At 54.4% G+C, this 19,743-nt stretch overlaps 1 protein-coding gene across 1 annotated transcript; it reads right to left on the bottom strand.

The window, feature by feature from the left end:
* Positions 1-10,075: 10,075 nt before the first annotated feature.
* Positions 10,076-19,316, bottom strand: MVP (major vault protein; the record flags this gene model as incomplete). The annotated part of the gene is made up of 16 exons (XM_079546598.1): positions 19,111-19,316; positions 18,645-18,840; positions 17,624-17,747; positions 17,421-17,552; positions 16,929-17,023; positions 16,493-16,729; positions 16,145-16,270; positions 15,625-15,783; positions 14,739-14,989; positions 13,744-13,941; positions 13,060-13,198; positions 12,338-12,549; positions 11,451-11,567; positions 11,061-11,187; positions 10,801-10,989; positions 10,076-10,204 (listed from the first exon to the last, which is right to left on the bottom strand). The coding sequence occupies exons 1-16, from the start codon at positions 19,227-19,229 to the stop codon at positions 10,076-10,078; spliced, it is 2,550 nt and encodes an 849-aa protein (XP_079402724.1). The 5' UTR covers positions 19,230-19,316.
* Positions 19,317-19,743: the final 427 nt, after the last annotated feature.

Raw genomic sequence — 19,743 nt, 5'->3', positions numbered from 1 at the left:
CCTCAGAAGGCAGGTTGAGGGAGTGGGGTTCACTTCGCTTTCAGAACAGAAGGCTCTGAGGAGACCTCGTTGCAGCCTTCTCGTACTTTTAAGGGTCCTGCCAAGCTGGAGGAGGACTGACTTTTTCATGCGTTCTGATAGTGACAGGACAAGGGGGAATGGCATGAAACTAAAAGAGGATAGAGAGAGATGAGGTGTTAGAAAGAAACTGTTTCCTCAGGGAGTGGCGAGGCACTGGAACAGCGAGGTTCCGCCCTGAGGGGTTCAGGACGCCCCGTCGCTGGAGTCCTTTGAGGCCAGGTTGGATGGGATCCTGGGCATCCTGATCTGGTGGTGCATGAACCTGCTCACGGCAAGGGGGTTAGAGCCGGATGATATTTAAGGGCCCCTCCAACCTGAGCCATTCTGCTGGGGAGAAGGCAACCCTGTGGTCGAGGTCTGAACTCTGCCCACCCCAGGAAAAGACGAGAAGAATGAAGCTGATGGGGGTGGGTGTGGGATTTATTGTCTTGGCTGATGTTGACCAAGTTGAGCAAGCTGATGTAAATGAGCGTGGGATTTGTCGTCTTGGCTGATGTTGACCAAGTTGAGCAGGTGTCATTGGCACCCGGCTGCTCCTGTGCAGACTGAGGTCTGGCTGTGGGGATGTGGTTCTGCAGATGGACCTGGGAGCAGCTTTGTGCCCAGGCTGGCCGCTGCTGTTGGGATTGGCTGCTGCGGCGTGCTGGGGTCTGTGTGGGAAGTCGCAGCCTGACATCCCGCTGCGGAAGGGCTTCATGTGTGGGCCCTCCCTTGCTGCCTGGAGGGTCTTCTGTGTCCCGGCAGCGGGGAACCCCTCGAGGGCCTCGATGTCACTGGGGCGGCTGAGCAGAGCGTGCTGCTCTGTGCAGCTCGGCGTGGCGTTTGTCTGCTGCCACGGCTTCTTCTGGGCCGGCTCTGGGAACGTGAGGCCCGATCTTGAAGCGGGGAGCGGCTTCGTGCCCGGCCCGTCCCCTGCTGCCTGGGGCTCCTTCTGGGTGCAGCCACCGGAGAGTCGCTGGAGGGCCGCGGTGCCCTCCGTGGGGTGGACCTGCGGGAGCTGCTGCTGGTGCGCGGGGCTGTTGCACGGCCGCTCCCGTGGCGTCCTCGGCGCCGCAGAGATGCCTCCTGATCCTCAGAGAGGCGTGGGCCGATTGCCCTCTGCTGTGTCCCAGGCTCACTGGGCAGGCGGCTGTTCTCAGGCAGCTGGGACCAGTGTGAGGGGCCCGATGCTGCCTGGCTGCTGGAGCCGGAGCTGATGTTCTCCGGTCCCTGGGAGCCACGGGGAGGCTCCAGAGCCCCTTGGCTGGAAGTACTGGGGCCGGCGCACTCCGTGGTGGTGCTGGGTCCGGCGCGCTCCGTGTTGCTGCTGGAGGCTGTAAAGGAAAGCAGGAAGGTCGTCATTGGGATGAAGCTGCAGCCTTGAGTCGCAACGGGCTGCCCTCCTTCCTGGGGCAGAGAGAGCCTGGCAGGGCCGCCCTGAGCAGCACCCACTGCCAGGCGTTGCTCGGCCCCTGCCTAGGGAGCCACAGCTGTTTGCATCTTACCGGTGCCTATGCCAGCACAGCTGTCACACTCCCAGCTTTCAACTCTGTTGCTCAGGTAGGAGCATCGTCGGTGGGTCCCTTCTGCAGCACAGGAGCTGCAGAGCAGCAGCTGCCAGGGCCTGGGGAAGCAAACGGGTTGTGGCTGTGAGGACAAAGTGAGCCAAGCCAGGCAGCGGCCGGCACATCTGCGGTGCTCAGCCCTGGTTCCCCATCCGGTGTTGAGGGGGAGATCCCCTGCAGAAGCCCAGAGGGCTGCTGAGGTAACTCACCCATTCACCTCTGCCTGCTCCCTGCCTCCTGGGTAAAGGCACTTGCTGACATCGCAGCGCCTGTGCCTCCGCAGAAGTGATGGGTAGGTGTTGTCATCCCACCAAGACGGTCTCCTACAAGAGAAGGGAGGGAATGCAATGAGTCCCCGGTTCCCTGCCATGTGTGATCCGGGGTATCCCCGTTCATGCAAGGCAACCCCATTTCCAGCTTCTCCGTGAAGCTGAGGCCTATGCTGGTGAGACAGCAAAGGGCCAGGCCTGCCGGGACAGTCCCTGGGCAGGCCCAGCGCTCGCGCCTTCCCATCTGCAGCGCTGGGGAGAAGGACACCAACCTGACTGGGACTTGGATCCCCAGAGTGGACATTTCTGCACGGAATTGCTCCGTGTCTTGACAAATGGGGCACTGGAAGCACATGGTGCCGGCGTTTGTGGCCTGCCCCTGCCGGAGAAGCAGAAGCAGCGTGAGCGTGAGCGGGGCCCGGTGCTGCTGAGCGCGGGCCGTGGCCGCAGGGTGAGGAGAGGGCTTCTACCTGGACGCAGCGGCGGTGGAACCAGGTGTGCTTGCACGCTGGGCACCACAGGGTCTGGTAGGACGTGCTGTCGTCCAGGGGCTCCAGGCAGATGACGCAGTCGGTGCCTTGGGGTGGAGCTGCCTCCGCTGCCTGCCGCGGGCGGTGCTCGCAGCAGAAGGACCTGGGGGACGATGCAAGTGATGGGCACGGTGAGAAGCACTGCCAGGAGGGCAGAGCAGCAGGCAGGAGCCCCAGGCCCCGTCTCTGGCAGGCTGCTGGGAGCTGTCGCTGTGGGTTCCTCCCTGGCTTGGCTGCTGCTGACAGCCCTTACCTGTGCTGCCCAAAGAACTGGGTGACGCATTCGCCGTCCGCGGCGCAGGGCAGGTGGAAGCTGCGTGCACAGCCTCCCTCTGCGCAGATGATGGCGGCTCCTCTCTCGCCACAAACAAAGCATTGCTGAAAGGAACAAGGCAGCCCCGATCAGCAGCAGGCTCAGGGCCTCCACGGCCGGCCCCACACCTCTGGGCAGGGCACAGGCTGCGGAAGCTGCTGGGCCCCACTCTGCAGAGCCGCCTGGCAGAGAAGGCTCGTCTGCTATGGCAGGACTTTGCCCTGGAGCCCGCTGGAAGGGCTGCCATTGCTTTCTCTGGGTGCAGACTAAGCTGGCGTGAGCCTCTCCTGGCACAAAGCTCACCTTCTGGTCCGCCTGCTTGATTCTGCATCTGATGGTCCCAACGGGGAGGCGCAGCGTTTCCTCCCAGGGGTCGCTTTCTTCAAAGAATGTGTTTTTCTTCAAAGAAAAAAGCTGTGGGAAAGAGCAGAGCAGGATCTCGTTAGGACAGACAGGAAGGGAGCATCCCTGGCAGGAAGCTGGCAGGAGCCCTTGAGGGTTGGAACTCACCAAGCAGAACTCATGCACGCAAAGGTCACTCTCGGCAAAGGTGCGCCCGCAGATGTTCGGGTCGACATCCGCCCGGCGACACAGCATGCACACTGGAGAGGAGAGAGCAAAGGCGGGCAGCAGTGAGCACCTTGCGGGGCCAGGTGTCCCTGAGGGCGGTCCCCAGGGCCGTGCTCTTTGCTCCTGCCCCTTCCTTCCCTCTCAGCCGCTGGCAGACCCCCAGCACCCCTCTGCCCGGCGGCGGGGAGCTGCGCGCAGGGATGCTTTGCTCTCACCTTGCTCCCCGGAGTCGGGGGCCTTCCGCTTCCTACTGGACATGTTGCGCGTCAACGGTGAGCACTTGAAGAGTCCCTGCTCTCTCTGCACCTCACCAGGCCGCACTGACCACGCTCTGAGCCCGGCAGCCTTTGCTCTGCTCCCAGCCCCGCGGGTCACAATGGCCGCTCCCTGCCACCACTGTGACATCACGGTTACCCCCTCAGGGCAGAATGCGTCCCAGGCTCCCAAGCAAGATGGCGGCAGCCCTGGGCAACTGTTCCAGTGCGTCCCCACCCTCAGAATCAGCAATTGCCAGCCAACAGCCAGTCTGTATCTCCCCTCTTTTTTCAGCATTACGCATCACCTCCAGAAGAGCTGGTGCCCTCAGACACACCTTTCCCCACGGTGGACCGCTTGCCTGGGTAACATACCAGATCTTCTTTGAAGGGACTCCTTTGCCTCTCGGCCCTTACGGAGAGTCACCTCCACGAGGGGAAGGCTCGTGCCTCATTTCCAAGGGCTTTGCCAATGCCCCCTGCCCGTGAAAGGGATCCCAGATGCCTGCCTTTGCTGCCCGCCTAGTCCAGGCTTGCGGCCCCGTTCTCCCAGTGTCAGAGTGCTCCCCTGCATGACAGCTGAAGTCTTTTCACATATCTCTCAGCTCACTCGTGCTCAGGAGTCAAATGGTTCTTGTCTCCTTTATGAGTTCTGCCTCTTCCTCCTGCCGTTCTTGTCATGGCCTGGCTTCATTCTCATCCTCTTCTTCTACCCCCATCTTAGAACGTATTTCCTTTCTTACTAAAGGAGATGATTTTCACAGTCTCATTGTGCTCTTTTTAATAAGGGCTACGGATACTGGCACAGTTGGGTTCTCTGGTTGAACCACGTGGGCTGTCACGAAGTCGGGTGCTGGCGCAGGGCCTGTCTCATGGCTTGGAGCAGACGCAGGGCCCGTCACAGTGGGCCAAACTGTTATGAGATCCCCCGCTCATGCGTTTCTTCTCCAGACTGAAGAGTCCTAGGTCTCTCAGCCTTTCCTCATGAGGAAGATGCTCCAGGCCCCTCCATCATCTCTTGGTCATCAGCCAGTTCCCAGTCCATCTCACTGCCCACTCATCGGTGCGATGACTGGTGCGAAGCTGGCTGTCCTCCAGCATGCTGGCAGCTCTCCTGTTCTCCAAGGCCTCTCCAAGATCATAGAGAGCAGTTCAGCAATTACCTCCACCAGCTCTCTCAGCACACGTGGGTGCATCCCCACAGGGCCCATGAATTTGCGAGAACTGATTTTGCCTGCACGCTTCCTGTTCAGATTGTCCTCAAGCAGGAGGAAGTCTTTAATTCCCCAGACTCTCTCTCTTACCGCCAGGGCCTGGGATTTTGGAGGGGCAATCTTAGTAGCAAAGATGGAAGCAAAGAAAGCATTCAGTACCTCTGCCTTCTCTTTGTCCCCTGTTACCAAGGCATTCAGTGGCAGACCCACATGTGTTCCAGTCTTAGTTTTACTACCAACATTCTCACAAAAGCCCTTGTTGTTCTCCTCGACCACCTTTGCTGGATTTAATCCCAAGGGTGCCTTAGCCTTCCTCATTGCATCCTTGCAGGCCCTGACAGAACAGTGGCAACCCCAAGCCATGAAACACCCCCAGAATTGGGCTGCCCTGCCAGCAGAGCCTTTATCCATCCTGATTTGAGACCTCGTGCCTCAGTGGGGCTGGGCCAGAATCCAGCTGGGCCTGAAGGCCGCTGTGCCTCATCTATGGGGCATGGGCTTCTCCAGCACATCGTCCTGTTACATCCCATGCCCCTCCGTGTATCTGCTGACACCTGCCTGCTGTGGGGCTGCCCATAGTGGCTGTACAGCAGGCCGGCCAGTGCAGCTGCTGACAGCTCCACCGTGCTCTGCAGCTCACAGTGCTCGTACCCCTCCTTGGGCTGGATCTTCCTGAGGTCCCTCATGGATTTTGAGAAGATACACATCCCCAGATGCCTGAGGGCGCGCCATAGGAGATTGGACACCATGTAGTCCGTACTGCCTCCTGATGCCGTAGTTCACCAAAACACTGCTGCAGGTGGTGCTTGCAGCTGTGAGACGTTCAGAATGTAATTCTTAACAGCAAGAGTTTTTCAGGACTCCCCTCACCTGACTCCATGGGGCCGAGAATCTTCTCATGGTTCCTTCAGAATGTGGGCTGACTACAGTGTTATATTAGAGCTTTATTATTACATATAGTCTTAGGAACAGAGTCAAGAATATGCAGCAGTAGTTGTTTAATCATCAATATGGAATCAATTACTTCCCTCTTTCATTCCTCTTGGTTATCCTAGATGTTTCTGTCACAGCCACTCACACACAGCTGTGCACACCCTCAAGGACTTACAGGGCTTTTGGACTGATATCTGCCACTGCTCATCCCACTTGACGATGTTTGGCAGGACGAAGACAGACCCCAGCATTCTGGTTAGAAGTTTCAGAATTACATAAACATTTTAGCAAGTAGAATTGCTTATCATTGCCTACTTTTCTAGCACTTAGCGTCGCTAACTGCCCCACAGAACATCTAGCAATTAGTGTAGCTTTCTTATTATCTAGAATCCTTACTGCACCCCGTTTTTCAGTCACTGGGACCCTTGGCAGATCCACTGTTAATCAGTATGAAATGCAGGAATTGTAACGTAGAGTCAGTTTCTACCTACAAGATCACAAGTTGGAGGATGCAGTGGAAGAAGGAGTTGCTGGCCACCAAGAAACCATGGGCTTTGCATCAGCTCTGATCTGATCCCCACTTAGGGCATGCCTAAGATGTTACCTGGATGTTGCAGCCAATACTTCAGTTTTGATTTCACTTTCAGACTGTGAGGAAGACTGTTAAGCAAAACAGACCTGGCTAGTCCTTCCCTTTCAGGAGGGGCCGCATGTTCCCTGTTTGACCCTTTCAGGCCAGCCAGGTCTGTTTTGCTTAACAGTCTTCCTCAAGATTGCACACTGAAAGATTGCACACCTCTGGTGAGCCAACACCCGAATGGTGATAATGCTGATGGGAAGAATCCCGCTGGCCACAGAAAAGTGGCTGAAATGGATGTCCTCAAATCTGGGTGATGTAATGGAGGAGAAGTGGGGTTACATGTGAGTGGCTGCTTCCATGTACAGCTACATGCTCTGGCATGGAATCAGAGAATGAGAGAATCACCACGGCATCATCAAACCATCAAAATGCAGAAGCATAGAGTCAAAGAATCAGAGAATCCAGAATCATGCAATCAGCTAATTATATGCTCTAGAATCATAATAATTGAATAAAAGAAGCACAGAAACAAAATATCAGAGAATTTAGAATCAGAATTATCATAGAATCATTGAATAGTAGAAGCATAGAATCAGTGAATCAGAGAATCATCGTAGAATCATCAAGTCATGGAATCATAGAACGGCTGAGGTTGGAAGAGGCCTGACAGATCATCCAGTCCCAGTTTTCTGCCTTGGACAGGGGCACCTCCCATCAGATCAGGCCACCCAGGGCCTCATCCAGCCTGGCCCTGAACGCTTCCACAGATGGGGAGACCTGCGCTGAGGTTCACACATGCAACTCTATGAGGTCAGGCTCCCTGGGATTCCTTTTTGCTTGTGTATTTTATATGAACACGTTTTTTTCCTGAGTCATGGAAAAGGAGGTTTTGTGAAGGGCACAGCAGTGTTGGATTTCTTTTGGAAAGGTCTTAAAAATATTAAAAAAGTATTAAAAATATTAAAATCCATCTTCTGAAGAAGAAAACCTCTCAGCACTTGTACCTGGCAGCAGTGCTTTGGTTTTCTACATAACCCATTCCATAAGGAGCAGTGGGTGATGCTGTTCAACACCATTGGTTATGAGCTTGCTCCATGCCAAATTTCCCTCTGTGGGAGTGAGAAAACAAAATAATGCTTGTGCCCACCAACTCCTGTTAGTCTGATTGGTTTCTGCCCAGGACAAAACTATGAGGACTGCAAAGATGTCAGAGGGAAAATTAGAAGGGCAAAGTGCAGCTGGAGTTCCATCTGGCTACGGCTGTTGAAGGCACTTAAAAAATGCTGCTCTAAGTGCAGTAGAAGCTAAGGGAGGATAAAGGAGAATCCCCAGCCTTCATGGGATGGAGGGATGGAAACACAGGCTGAAGTCCTTAATGCCTTGTGGGCCTATGTCAGATTCTGTGAGGATTCGGTGAGTTTTATGGGAGAGTAGTTTATGGGGTTAATTAAATTAATTAAATTAATTGTTTCTACGTTCTATGATGGTTCTATTATTCCAGACTGGTGATTTTATGATGAGCCGATGCTTCTATGACTGTATGTTCTAGATTCAATGAGTGCAGATTTCATAATATCTCTATGATGATTCAATACTTCTAGATTGTCTGGCTCTATGTAGATTCCCTGATGATAGGTTCTCTGATCCCATGGTGATTCTGGGCTTCTATGGTTTGATGGTTCTGATTTATCACAAAGAGGACGGATTCCCAGATTTGTATCTGTAAAGCAAGGTATTTTCCAACCCACACCCATGCTTAACATGTGGAATCGTTCCAAGCTGCCGACATGTCCCAAGCAGAATCTATTTCAGTAGGCTGTTTATAAAAGAAACAACCGCAGAAGGCAACAATTCCAAGAAAAACAAACAGGCAGAAATTCAGGTTTAAGCCCCGGCACTTCCTAAAGCAAAATATCACCCAAAACCATGAAGCTAACAGGCAAAAGAGGGTTGTTTTTGTTCTGCTTCGTTTCCCCAAAATACTTGGCTACAATTTTTGCTGAAATTTTACAACATTACCTTTGGATTTTTCCAATTCTTGGTGCACACTGAGATGAAAGAGCAGAGTAAAAGGACTGTTACTTTTATGCATGTGTGCCTGTGTGTGTCTTTATACACACATGCAAATCTCTTTTACTGTAGATTATAATTACTATTCTTTATCATATGTAACTGATGTATAGTGCTGTGTAGCTTATAAACAGGAATTTGTACAGCTGAGATTGGCACAGGGTGTGTGATCCTAATGTCATCACCAGACAAATTCTGGTAGATTTTCCTTCCTGTTTTATAACAAATCCCTACTCCTCCCTCTTTGCAAATGACACCAGTTTGGAGCAGAAGCACCAAGCTTGGGCTTATGACTGGAATCTTGCTCACAGGTTTAGTTTTCAATTGTATTGCTTATTATTTCCTTATGTTACCACACTTTACTCAGGAATCTTCATTCCTTTCTCACACCCTTATTTTTCTTACACAATATATTCACAGGTCTAGTTTTCTAACTACGTCTCCAGTACTGCAATTTTATCAGAAAATCTGCTGTTCCCTAGTAACACTACTATTTTCTTCCCTAAACATATTCATTCTCTAGTTTGTTCTAACCATATTTTTAATGTTTTTCATTAAATTACTGTGATTTGCTCAGAAACGTTCCTATTCCCTGCTCACGGCCTTATTTTCCTTCCAGAACACATTCACTGGTTACTTCATTTTTAACCATGTCCTCAGTATTTTGCCATAACTGTTTGCAATTTGCTTTTTCTCATTTCTGCTTGAAAATACATCGAAAATGTCAATAAAACTTGAGTTAACACATTTACCCTGAGGTAGGGAAAGGGGCTCCCAGTCCCCACCCCTCAGCCCCACAGCCTCTAGGGCCCCACTTGCTGTGACCTCACTGTTCCCAGGGCAAAGCCTTTGACACTGTCTCCCACAATATTCTCCTGGAGAAGTTGTCAGCCTATGGCTTGGGCAGGCACACTCTTTGCTGGGTGAAGAACTGGATGGATGGCCAGGCCCAGAGAGTAGTGGTGAATGGAGTTACACGCAGCTGGTGAATGATCGTGAGTGGTGTTGCACAGGGGTTGGTAATGGGGCCTGTCCTGTTTGGTATCTTTTTAGATGACCTGGACGAGGGGATCGAACGCACTTACTTAAGTCTGCAGATGACACCAAGCTGGTAGGAAGTGTCAATCTGTCTGGGGGTAGGATATTAGCAAAGATTTCTTCTACAAGTGCGGTCATGTGCTGAAACGGGCTGCCCAGGGAGGTGGCTGAGTCACTGTCCCTGGAGGCTTTCAAGAAACATACATATTTGGCACTAAGGGACATGGCCTCCAGCCCATGGAGACCTTATTGCATTGGAGACCTCATAACCCCAAGGAAATCCAACACCGTGGAGATCCCCCTACCTTGAAGACACCAATCTATTGATAACCCAATCCATTGAAACAACATAGCCTGTAGACACCTCCACCCCAGGCTTGGTGCTTCTGCTCCAAACTGGTGTCATTTGCAAAGAGAGAGGAGTAGGGCTTTGTTATAAAAAAGGGAGGAAAATCAACCAGAATTTGTCTGGTTGGCGGTAGATGGATGGTTGGTCTGGTTGATCTTGGAGGTCTTTTCCAACTTTGGTGATACTACTTCAGACACTTTGACATCTCCACCCCATCATTATGACATCACTAGTGCTATCACTCTGCTTTACTTTGGAAAAAAAAAAAAAAAAAAGGAAGCTTTGAGTGCTCAGCATCCTGGGATTTCTGCCTTCTGTTAGTGCTGAGCCCTACGAGGCTGAGGGCTCCGGAGGAACCGCCAGCCCCAGCAGCCCCCGGGCGGTGCTGAAGAGGTTCAGGGGGGCAGCTCCATCGGTGATGAGGGCAGACTGCAGTCCGAGGCCCTGCAGCAGCTTCACCTGGAAAGCACAGTGCAGGCGCTGCCCCATCATGGCACAGAGACCTGGTGGCCCCACCAGCCTTGGGGGCCCTAACCTGGAGACCTCATACTCCATGAAGAACCCACAACACTGGCCACCTCCAGCCCATGGAGACCTCGTCCCATTGGAGACCTCATAACCCAAGGAAATTCAGCGCCATGGAGATCCCCCTACCTTGAAGACACCAATCTACTGATAACCCAATCCATGGAAACAACATGTAGACACCCCATGGAGACACTGCTCCACTAAAAGCCTGTACCCTATGAAGATCCTGTAACTCCATAGAGACTTCATAACCCATGGAGGCTCAACTCAATGGACACCCCCTATGTTTTGCCACCCTCTACCCCACAGAGGCCCCCAAAACCACATGGAGCTCATGGAGACCCAATACAATGAAGATCCTGCCCCACTGACACCATGTATCCAATGGAAACCCTGTAACCAAACAGAGTTCCCACCCTATGGAGCCCCAAGCCACAGGCACCCTATAGCCCATCAAGACTGCTGTGCTTTTGAAACCCCATGGCCACCCAAAGCTGACACTTAACCCCACCCCCAGCCCCACATACCTGCAGCTCAGGCCCAGCACGGGCGATGTCCCGGATGGTCTCAGGCCCCAGGGCTGCTGCCACCTCCCGCACCTTTGAGGACTCCACGGCCGCCAGCGCCTGTGCCCGCGCCGCCTCCGCCTCCGCCCGCGCCCGCTGCGCCCGCACCTCCTGTGCTTGCATCCGCTCCAGCCGCGCCAGCTCTGCCTCCTGGGCACGGGGAGGAGGTAAGGTCTCACCCCACCTTACGAGACACTGCCACAGCCCTGCTCGTAACGCACCGTCTCTATGGCGACAGCCTCTGCCTTCAGCTTAGCCTGCAAGATGGCGGCCTCGGCCTCGATGCGTGCAGCCTCCGCCCTGGCCTGGGCCTCTGCCCGCGCTGCACCTGCGCTCTCCACCGCAGCGCTGCAAGGAGTGCTGTCACAAGCCAAGCCTGCCGGGGCCACATCCCCTCCTCCCACCCGGTAGCCTACAAGCAAGGAGACTGCCCTACTTCTGTAGGCCGATGGGTCCCAGCACTCCCAGAGCCCCAACACTCGCTCCAGCTGGGGCACATGGGGACTCTGGAACAGGTGGAGCCTCGGGCAAATGGAGGTCCCCGGCAGCCTTCCCAAGGTAGCAGGTGAGCGTGATGCATGCTGGGAAGGGGGAGAACCAAGATGGCTGACCTGAGGGCCTCCAGCTCCAGCAGCTCCCTGCGTGCCCGCTCTGCCTCTGCCTGGTCCAACAGCCGCTGGCGCTCCAGGCGGCCCCGGGCCTCCTGTGCCAGGCGCTCAGCTTCATGCCTGTGGGATGAAGGGACACTGTGGGCATGTGGGACACTGGGGGGCACTGGGTGGACACGGGGGACACTGGGAGGTGGGACAGTGAGGATGCAGAGGGGACAGTGGGAGGACAGTTGGAGACACGTTGAGGTCACTGGAGCACAGGACACTGGGGATGCTGTGGGAACTCTAGGGTTCTGAGGATACTGAGGACACACAGGTGACATTGGGGATGGGACATTTGGGACACGTTAGAGACACTGGGAACACACTGGGGACACTGGGAATGCTTTGGGGATGCTGGGACACAGAAGGATGCAGGTGATGCTGAAGATTGTGGGACATTAGGATGGAGGGTGTGTGGAATGAAATTTGGGGGCACGGAGGATATGGAAGACATTTGGAAACATGGGAGATAAAGAGGACATTTGGGGACATAGGATTGAGGACATTTGGTGGCATGGGACACATAGAAGATGCTTGGGGAGGTGGGACAAGGACATCTGTGGACAAGAGGGATAGAGAGGATATTTGGGGACACTTGGGAATATAGAGAACACTTGAGCAAATGGGAGATGTAGAGGAAATTTGGGGATGTATGGGATATAGAGAACATTTGGGGACACAGGGGGCATAGAGGACACCTGGGGATAAAGAGGTCATATGGGGACAGGAAGTGGAAAAGGAGAGGTGGGAATATGGCAACACATGGCATACAGAGAGGCAAAAGAAGACATATGGCAAAGAGAACACGAGGGGGGCAACCCAAGGTGACACAGGGAACTGGGGACCTGGCGGCAGCCTCCTGGGAGTTGGTGGCGATCTCGATGGCCAGCTGGACGCTGCGCTGCAGTGCGTCGCGTGTGCGTTGGTCCACAGGTTCCACACTCTGGATGTCGACGCTCGTCACCACCAGCCCATTGGGGACAAAGCGCAGGTGCTCCCGCAGCCGTCCACCCTCGTCAAAGCCAAAGACAGCTGAGCAGATGAGGCGATTGGAATTCTGGGGACAGCAGGGACAGCAGTGTCACTGCGGGACGAGGACAAGGGCAGGGGACCAGGGGGGCATCAGGGCCATTTAGGGGTGTGAGGGACATAGAGGGTATTTGGTGACAGGAGAGATCTGGGAAATGGGATATAGAAGATACTTGGGGATATGGAGATATAAGGGCATCTGTGGACATCTGGGGACAATATCATAGTGTAGGCTGTTGGGGCAGTGAGCACAATGGGGACATGGGGTGACACTGAGGAACCTGCAAGGATTTATCAAAGCCAAGCAGGGATGTTGAGAATTCTGTTGATGTCCCCAGAGGCTCTTGGAGACAGCAGAGACTCAGGGACATGGGGAACCTCATTCTGGTGACATCTGAGCGAGCCAAGATCACATAAACAAAATGTGGGGACGTAGGGGGAGGTGACACAGGAGGACGCAAGGCAATGATTTAGGGTGACGTGGCTGGGGGAAGCATGGGTGATAAGTGGGGGAACCAAGGGGTGGCAAGGGGTGGACCTTGTGGAAGTCATCAAAGGTGACAGCAGCGACAGCTCCACGCACACGGGAGGCCAGGGCCTTGCAGGCATCCCCCACAAAGTCAGGAACACTGAAGAGACGCCCCAGAGCCTTTGGATCCTCAGGCACCTCAAAGTGCCTGTGGGGAAATGTCCTCATGTCACCACCCCATACCACAGTCCTGGTCCTAACCCTGATTCTCAAAGCTACCTCTGTCCCCAGGCCACCAACCCATGGGCTTTGGCTGTCCTACAGTGAAATTCCACCCAAGACCACCCATACTGCACCCAAGAACAAATCAAACTTAAGACCACTCTAACTCCACCTCAAACCCAAGACCATCCCAAGCCCCACCCCAAGACCAACCCAAACCTCAACCAAGACCACCCCAAATCCAAGACCACCCCAAACCCCACCCAAGATCAATCACAAACTCCACCCAATCCTAACCCATAGCTCACCTGAGACCACCCCAAACTCAAGGCCAACCCAAACGCCACCCAAAACCAACCCAAATCCCACACCAAGACCACCTCAAGACTTAGGACCAAACCAAACCCCACCCAAGACCACCTCACCCTTACCCAAAGACTACCCCATACACAAGATCACTCCATACTCAAGACCACCCAATCCTAAGACCACCCTAACTCCCACCTAAGACCCCTCAGCCCCCAGCCCCACCAGTTGTAGGCCAGCTGCAGCTGCAGCCGTGCATGGTCAGCTGTCTCAATGGTGACAATGTCAGCACAGAAGTCAGGGCCGAGGCGCAGGCAGAGGCTGCGGCGCGCGTGGGGCCTTTTGGGGCGGCCTCCAGATAGGGACAGCACCGTCAGCTGCTCACCAGGACCCAGCACCACCAGCTCGGGGCCCAGTACCACTCTGCAACGGGGTGGAGAAAGAGCATCGTAAGGTAAAATGAGGCCCAGGGGTCCTTCAAGCCGAGGACCCTGCAAACCCCAGAATCCTACAAACCCTAGAATCCAATGAAACTTACAATCTTACAAAGCCTAGAAACCATAGAGTCCCACGATACCTATAATAATCTGAGTAAGCATCGTGAGTAAGTACCCATAAGCATCACTGTGCTCCTTACTCTCACCCCAAAACCCTACAGTCACATTGGAGATTCTGCAGCACAGGAAGGTCATCAGGAGGTAGTAGAGGGCTGGACACTCCTTGGCAGCCCCAGAGTTCAACAACTCTACAGCACTCTACAGTCATATAACTCTAGAACCCCAGAACCCTAGAATCCTAGAACTCTAGAGTCCTATAAACACAGAACCCTAGGATGCTTAGAATACAAGAATCTTATAAACACCCTAGAACTCTATAAACATGGAATGCTAGAATCCTGGAAACCTAGAAATTTAGAATCTTAAAAAACTAGAATGCTAGAATCCCTGAATTGTTGAAACTGAGAGTCCTAAAAACTTACAGTCCTTGAATCCTAGAGTCCTGCAGTCCCAGAAACCCAGCAACCTAGGAAATGCAGAACCCTAGAATCCCAGAAACATAAAAACCTAGAACCCTACAAAGCCAGAATATCCTGAGTTTGAATGGATCCAATAGGTTGGCTTTTAGGAAAAAACAAAGCCAGGGATCCCAGCAAAATTCCCCAAACTCAGTGCCTGCCCCACATCCCATTGTCCCCATGCCTCTCAACTGAAGGCACTTACCGTGCTCGCCGCTCCCGGTAGTCATAGACCTGCACAGCAGCATTATGGGGCACCTGATATGTGACAGCACGGGTCCGGTCCCGTTCCTGGACCCCAAAACTGGGGCCTGAGGATGACTGGATGCCCAAATCTTGACCAGCTGTGTCCCCACGAGCCTCAGCCAACAGGGTCTCAACCCCTTGGGGCAGCTCCTTCTCCCACAGCTCCTCGGCCTCTGTCAGCATGTAGGTCTGCCCCGTCACCACCCGCACCTGTATGGAAACCAGTGTGGGGCTAGGGTGTCACCAGGAATACTAGGAGGACTGGAAGGGGTGTCTGAAAGGATCCGTGGGGTATGTGGAACTCTTGGATGGGGCTTAGGGGCACTGGAAGAGGATTTCAGGCCTACTGGGAGTACTGGGAGAGCATGTGGAGGCACAGAAAGGGCTACTGAGAGCAGCTATATGGGATACTGGAAGCTCTAGGATGAGCTGTGGGAAGTGTCTGGGGGCACTGGGATGGGATTTGGGGAGTGCTAAGAACACTCGGAAGGGGCTTGGGGAAACTGAGAGGGAATTATGTGTGCTGGGGGACACTGGGAGAGACTGGAAAGGTGTGTGGGGGCACTAGGGAGGGGGACTGTGGGGGCACTGGGAAGGGATTGTTGAGGGACTGAGAGAGGAAAGGGGTTACTAGGAGCCCTTGGAGGGGTATCCAAAGGGATGTGGGGGGCTCTTGGAGATCTTAGATGGGCTCTGTAGGTACTGGAAGCAGCTATATGGGATACTGGAAGCGCTGGGATGAGCTGAGGAAGGTTTCTAGAGACACTGGAAAGCAGTGTGAGGGACACTGAGGTAGGTTTAGGGGCACTGAGCACCCATGGGGTCTGTAGGAACAGGACTCTCACCTTGCCGGTGCGGATGTCCCGCACATAGATGCCCTCGTTCTCAGCCAGGGCCAGCGCACGGCGTCGCTCCAGCACAGTCACCTCAGCTGGTGGCACGTACTCGAGAGGACCCCGGGCCAACCAGCGGTCCCCTGCACGCCGTATCACCTCTGTCCCATCCTGAGGATGCAGCGGTGGCATCAGCACCAGCCTGGGGACATGGGATGTGGGGACCCTACCCAATCCCTGGCTGGGGATGTGGGACCTCCAGAATCTCCCAGGTGTCCCCCTGGTATCATCATGTCCCCAGGTATCATCATGTATCCCAGGTGCCCCCTATGCACCTCACCTGTTCCCATGTACCCCAGGCGTCCCCCATGAACCTCACCTGTCCCCACCTGCCTTCAATGCACCTTACCAATTCCAGTGTTCCCACGAGTCTCCTTTGCTCCCCTCCTAGTTCCCCCAGTTGTTCCCTCTGTCCCCCATTCGCCCACCACCCCCAGTCTCCACCACGTGATGCTATGAGCTTCAGTGTCACCTCGTCAGTGTCCTTGATTGTCTGCAGAGCCTGAAGAAGTAGCCCCTCATCCTCAGAGAGCACATAGACATCCTCGATGCCAGCCTGGAGCCGCTCACCCGGCTGCAGGAAGAAGGATTTCTCCCCCTGGGGACACAGGAACATCACCTCAGGGATTTTATGTGCTCTCGGGAGTAAATTAGGGTCCCTGGTGGCCACTGGCCACCTCTGAGATATCTTGGGGATACCTATGGGTACATCAGAGCCACCTGCAGGTCCCTGAGGTCCATCTACATGGTCCTCTGGGGTTACCCAACTTGTCCTCAAGGACCTGCAGGTGACATCTCTGTGGTCCCATGAGGTGTGCACCTTGATCACACGCTTCTGTCCCAGCTGGGGCTGCCCGTTGGGTCCCACAGGGTCGAGCACCACGCAGTACTGTCGAGGACCCAAAGTTGTCACTAGCACCTCAGCCACCACCTCCTCGAAGACATCAGGGACGTAGGCCTCACTCTGCTCCTGTGTCACCAGCCACTCCTCTCCTGTGCGGCGCACATGTCCCTGTGCATCCTCAAAGGTCCGGGTAGCTCGCAGGTGGAGGGCTTTCTGTGGGACAATGAGATCAAAGCGCATGATGGGACCCCAATTCTGTCCCAGAGGGTCTTTATCACCTGCATGTGCTAGGAGACAGAGTGATGGGACACCTAAACTTGCCCCAGATTTGGGTTCAGGGAAAAAAAATCCTGGAGTGTCCCTGTCACCCATGGGTGTAGGGGAGACCACAGGGGATCCCATGTCCCTGTACCTTGTCAGTGAGGACATAGGCATCCACGACATCGACCACCTCCTCGTAGACCCCTGGCAGGTAGGCACCCACCCGCTTCACCAGCCACTCCTCACCTGGAAACAGTATTATGGGGTGATCAAGGAGTTAAGGGGGCTGGTGCAGACTGGGGGAGACAGGGAGGGTTGGGGAGATTTGGGTTGGGAAGGGGTCTGAAGGGTGCTGGGGGTCCTGTGGGACAAACCTAAGGGTGTCTGGAGTCCTAAGGGTGGGACTGGATGATCTCAGACGTCATTAGGGTGGGATGAGACAACTCCAAAGGTGGGAAGGGACAAAACTAAGGGTCGTTAGGGTGGGATGGGATGACCTCAACGGTGTCTGGGATCACGAGGGTGGGATGGGACGATCCCAAGGGTCATCTGGGTGAGAAGGGACAATCCCACTGGTCATCAGAGTGAGATGGGATGATCCCAAGGGCCATTGGCGGGGAAAAGACAATCCCAAGGGTACTACCTGTGACACGCCGCGTGCCCTGACGGTCGAGGCACTCCTTGCGTGCCCTCAGGCGGATGGCCTGGTTGTGCCTGATGACGGTGGCCTGCAACGTCTCAACCACCTCTACCTCCTTGTGGGGGATGTAGGTGCCTGTGGAGCCGGGGCACCATCAGCAACCCAAGATGTCCCCAAGGTGTCCTTAAAGTGTGCCCCTTGCTTACCAGGACCCTCAAAGAGCCACTCATCGCCTGCCACAAACTTGTTCCCATCCTCATCCTCAAAGTCAAGCAAGGCTCGAAGGCGCAGGGCAGTATCAGCCAGCACCACCTGCAGCGGGGTGACACCCTGTGGACACAAGGGTCAGGGCTGAGGGTGACATCCTGGGGACACAGAGGTCAGGGCTGAGGGTGACAACCTAGGGATGTCTGGAAGACAATGGGGGACAGAAGTGACGGTGGCATGGCAGGGGACATAGGGGAAAAGGTTTCTCTGGGACATGACCTCAGGACATGGGGTCATGACAAGTCTATCAGAGGGATGCAAGGGTCCTGGTAGGGCAGTGGCAAGTACTCAGGCACAAAGCAGGGACAAGGGGAACACATGGAGGGCTACGGGAAGCTGTGGGAGTTCTACAGGAACGATTATAGTCAATGAGACAGCTATAGACGGTTTACAGGATGTATAGCAAACTGAACAGAGGGGTCAGAGGAGCTATAGGGGATTACAGGAGGAGCTATAGAGGCTATGGAAGGACACAGAGAAGAGTTGCAGAGGGGGACCTGGGAGACTATAGAATCTATAGGATACCATGGAGGGGAAGGTAGAGGACTTATAGGGGGACTATAAGAACCATAGAAGCTATAAGGTGTTGTGGAGCTTCTGAAGAGCTGAAGGAGAATGTGGGCTGGAAAGATTACCAGAAACTAACTATAGGATCTCTGGGATGGCTGCTGGTGAGCTACAGATGCTCCAGGAATCATGAAAACCTAGAAGAGCTATACAAGCTAAGGGGGATCACATCAAACTGCAAACTACAGATGCTATATAAGACTAAGCTAGTGTATACTGTCACACACTGAAAAAGCTACAGGAGGCTGTGGATAATCCCACAGGGGGCTACAGGGAGCTGTAGGCACCCTGAAACCCATAGGTAGAGGTGCTGGAAGTCTTTGCAGGGTGGCAGGGAAAAGATAGCTGAGGTTATAGGGGGCTATAGGAGCAATGTAGGGTGGCTATGCGTACCTGCTGGAGCTCCTCACCGGGGTACAGGGGAAAGGGCTCCTGGGTGAGGCGGACATCAAGGTCAGCATGCCGCAGCTGGGCCTGCCCCGCACCATCGAACAGCACAGCTCCCGTTGGGCCCCGGGCCACAGGATTGAGCACCACGCAGTAGTGCCGGGGGGGAACTATCACCATGCGCTTGGGGGAAAAGACCACCCTGCAGGTGCCCCCGCACATATGCCATCAGCTCTGTAGGACTGTTGGAGCTCCACAGCACCCCTCACATACTCCACAACCCTTGTTTCGCCCCACAGACCTCCCATGGAACTCTAAGGCCTTATGGAACACAACCAGATAGAAGAGGCCTCCATGATCATACAGAATTCCTATAACTGTACAGAGCCCCCCACGGACCTACAGAGCCCATCACGGCCCTAGATGTGGGACTGAGTCTCTCCAGCCCACTGCTTGAACCCCAGGCAGGTACCTCTCATGGTCCTGCCGGATGTAGGAGTGAGGTCCAACCTCCACACGAGTGACGTTGCTGTTGAGGTCCAGCACGTGGATGTAGTGGTAGGGGGGTATGCGGATCACAGGGTCCTCCATGGGGAAGAAGACTTCTTCACAGTGGAGCAGGAGACCTTGCTGGAACGTGCTGTGGAGCAGAACAGCTCTCTGAGGCTCAGTGTAGGTGGTAGACCTTGAAACAGGATAGAAAAATTGTCACGAGGCACCTTGAAATGTGTGAGGGGAAACCTCCAAAGGAGTGGCAGGACCTGCTGTGGGGCAGAAGAGCTTTGTGCCAGGCAAATGAGGGAGAAGGAGACCTCACCTGGGGCAGAGGACCTCACCGCGGGGCACAACACCCGGCTGTGGGGCAGGAGGATGCGGAAATGACTATTTTTAACTTTTTCTTTTCTACTTCCCTTTGGCCTGGCCCAGCCCTGCTGGCAGACGGGGCCCGGCCCATCGGGGCCGCCCCAGGGCCGGGTTACCACACCCGAAATGCCGCAGCCTGGGCAAGGTTCGCACTCAGGAAGGATTTATGCCGCGTTATAGGGCTGCAGGTAATGGATTAGGATCAGGATGAGAATTATGCGGTTGGCTGAGCCCGAACGGC

Source organism: Tetrao urogallus, assembly GCF_951394365.1.
Source record: "Tetrao urogallus genome assembly, chromosome: 25".
Classification (NCBI taxonomy): domain Eukaryota; kingdom Metazoa; phylum Chordata; class Aves; order Galliformes; family Phasianidae; genus Tetrao; species Tetrao urogallus.
Note: the sequence above shows the minus strand (reverse complement) of the source record. Positions and strands in the feature narration are given on the sequence as shown.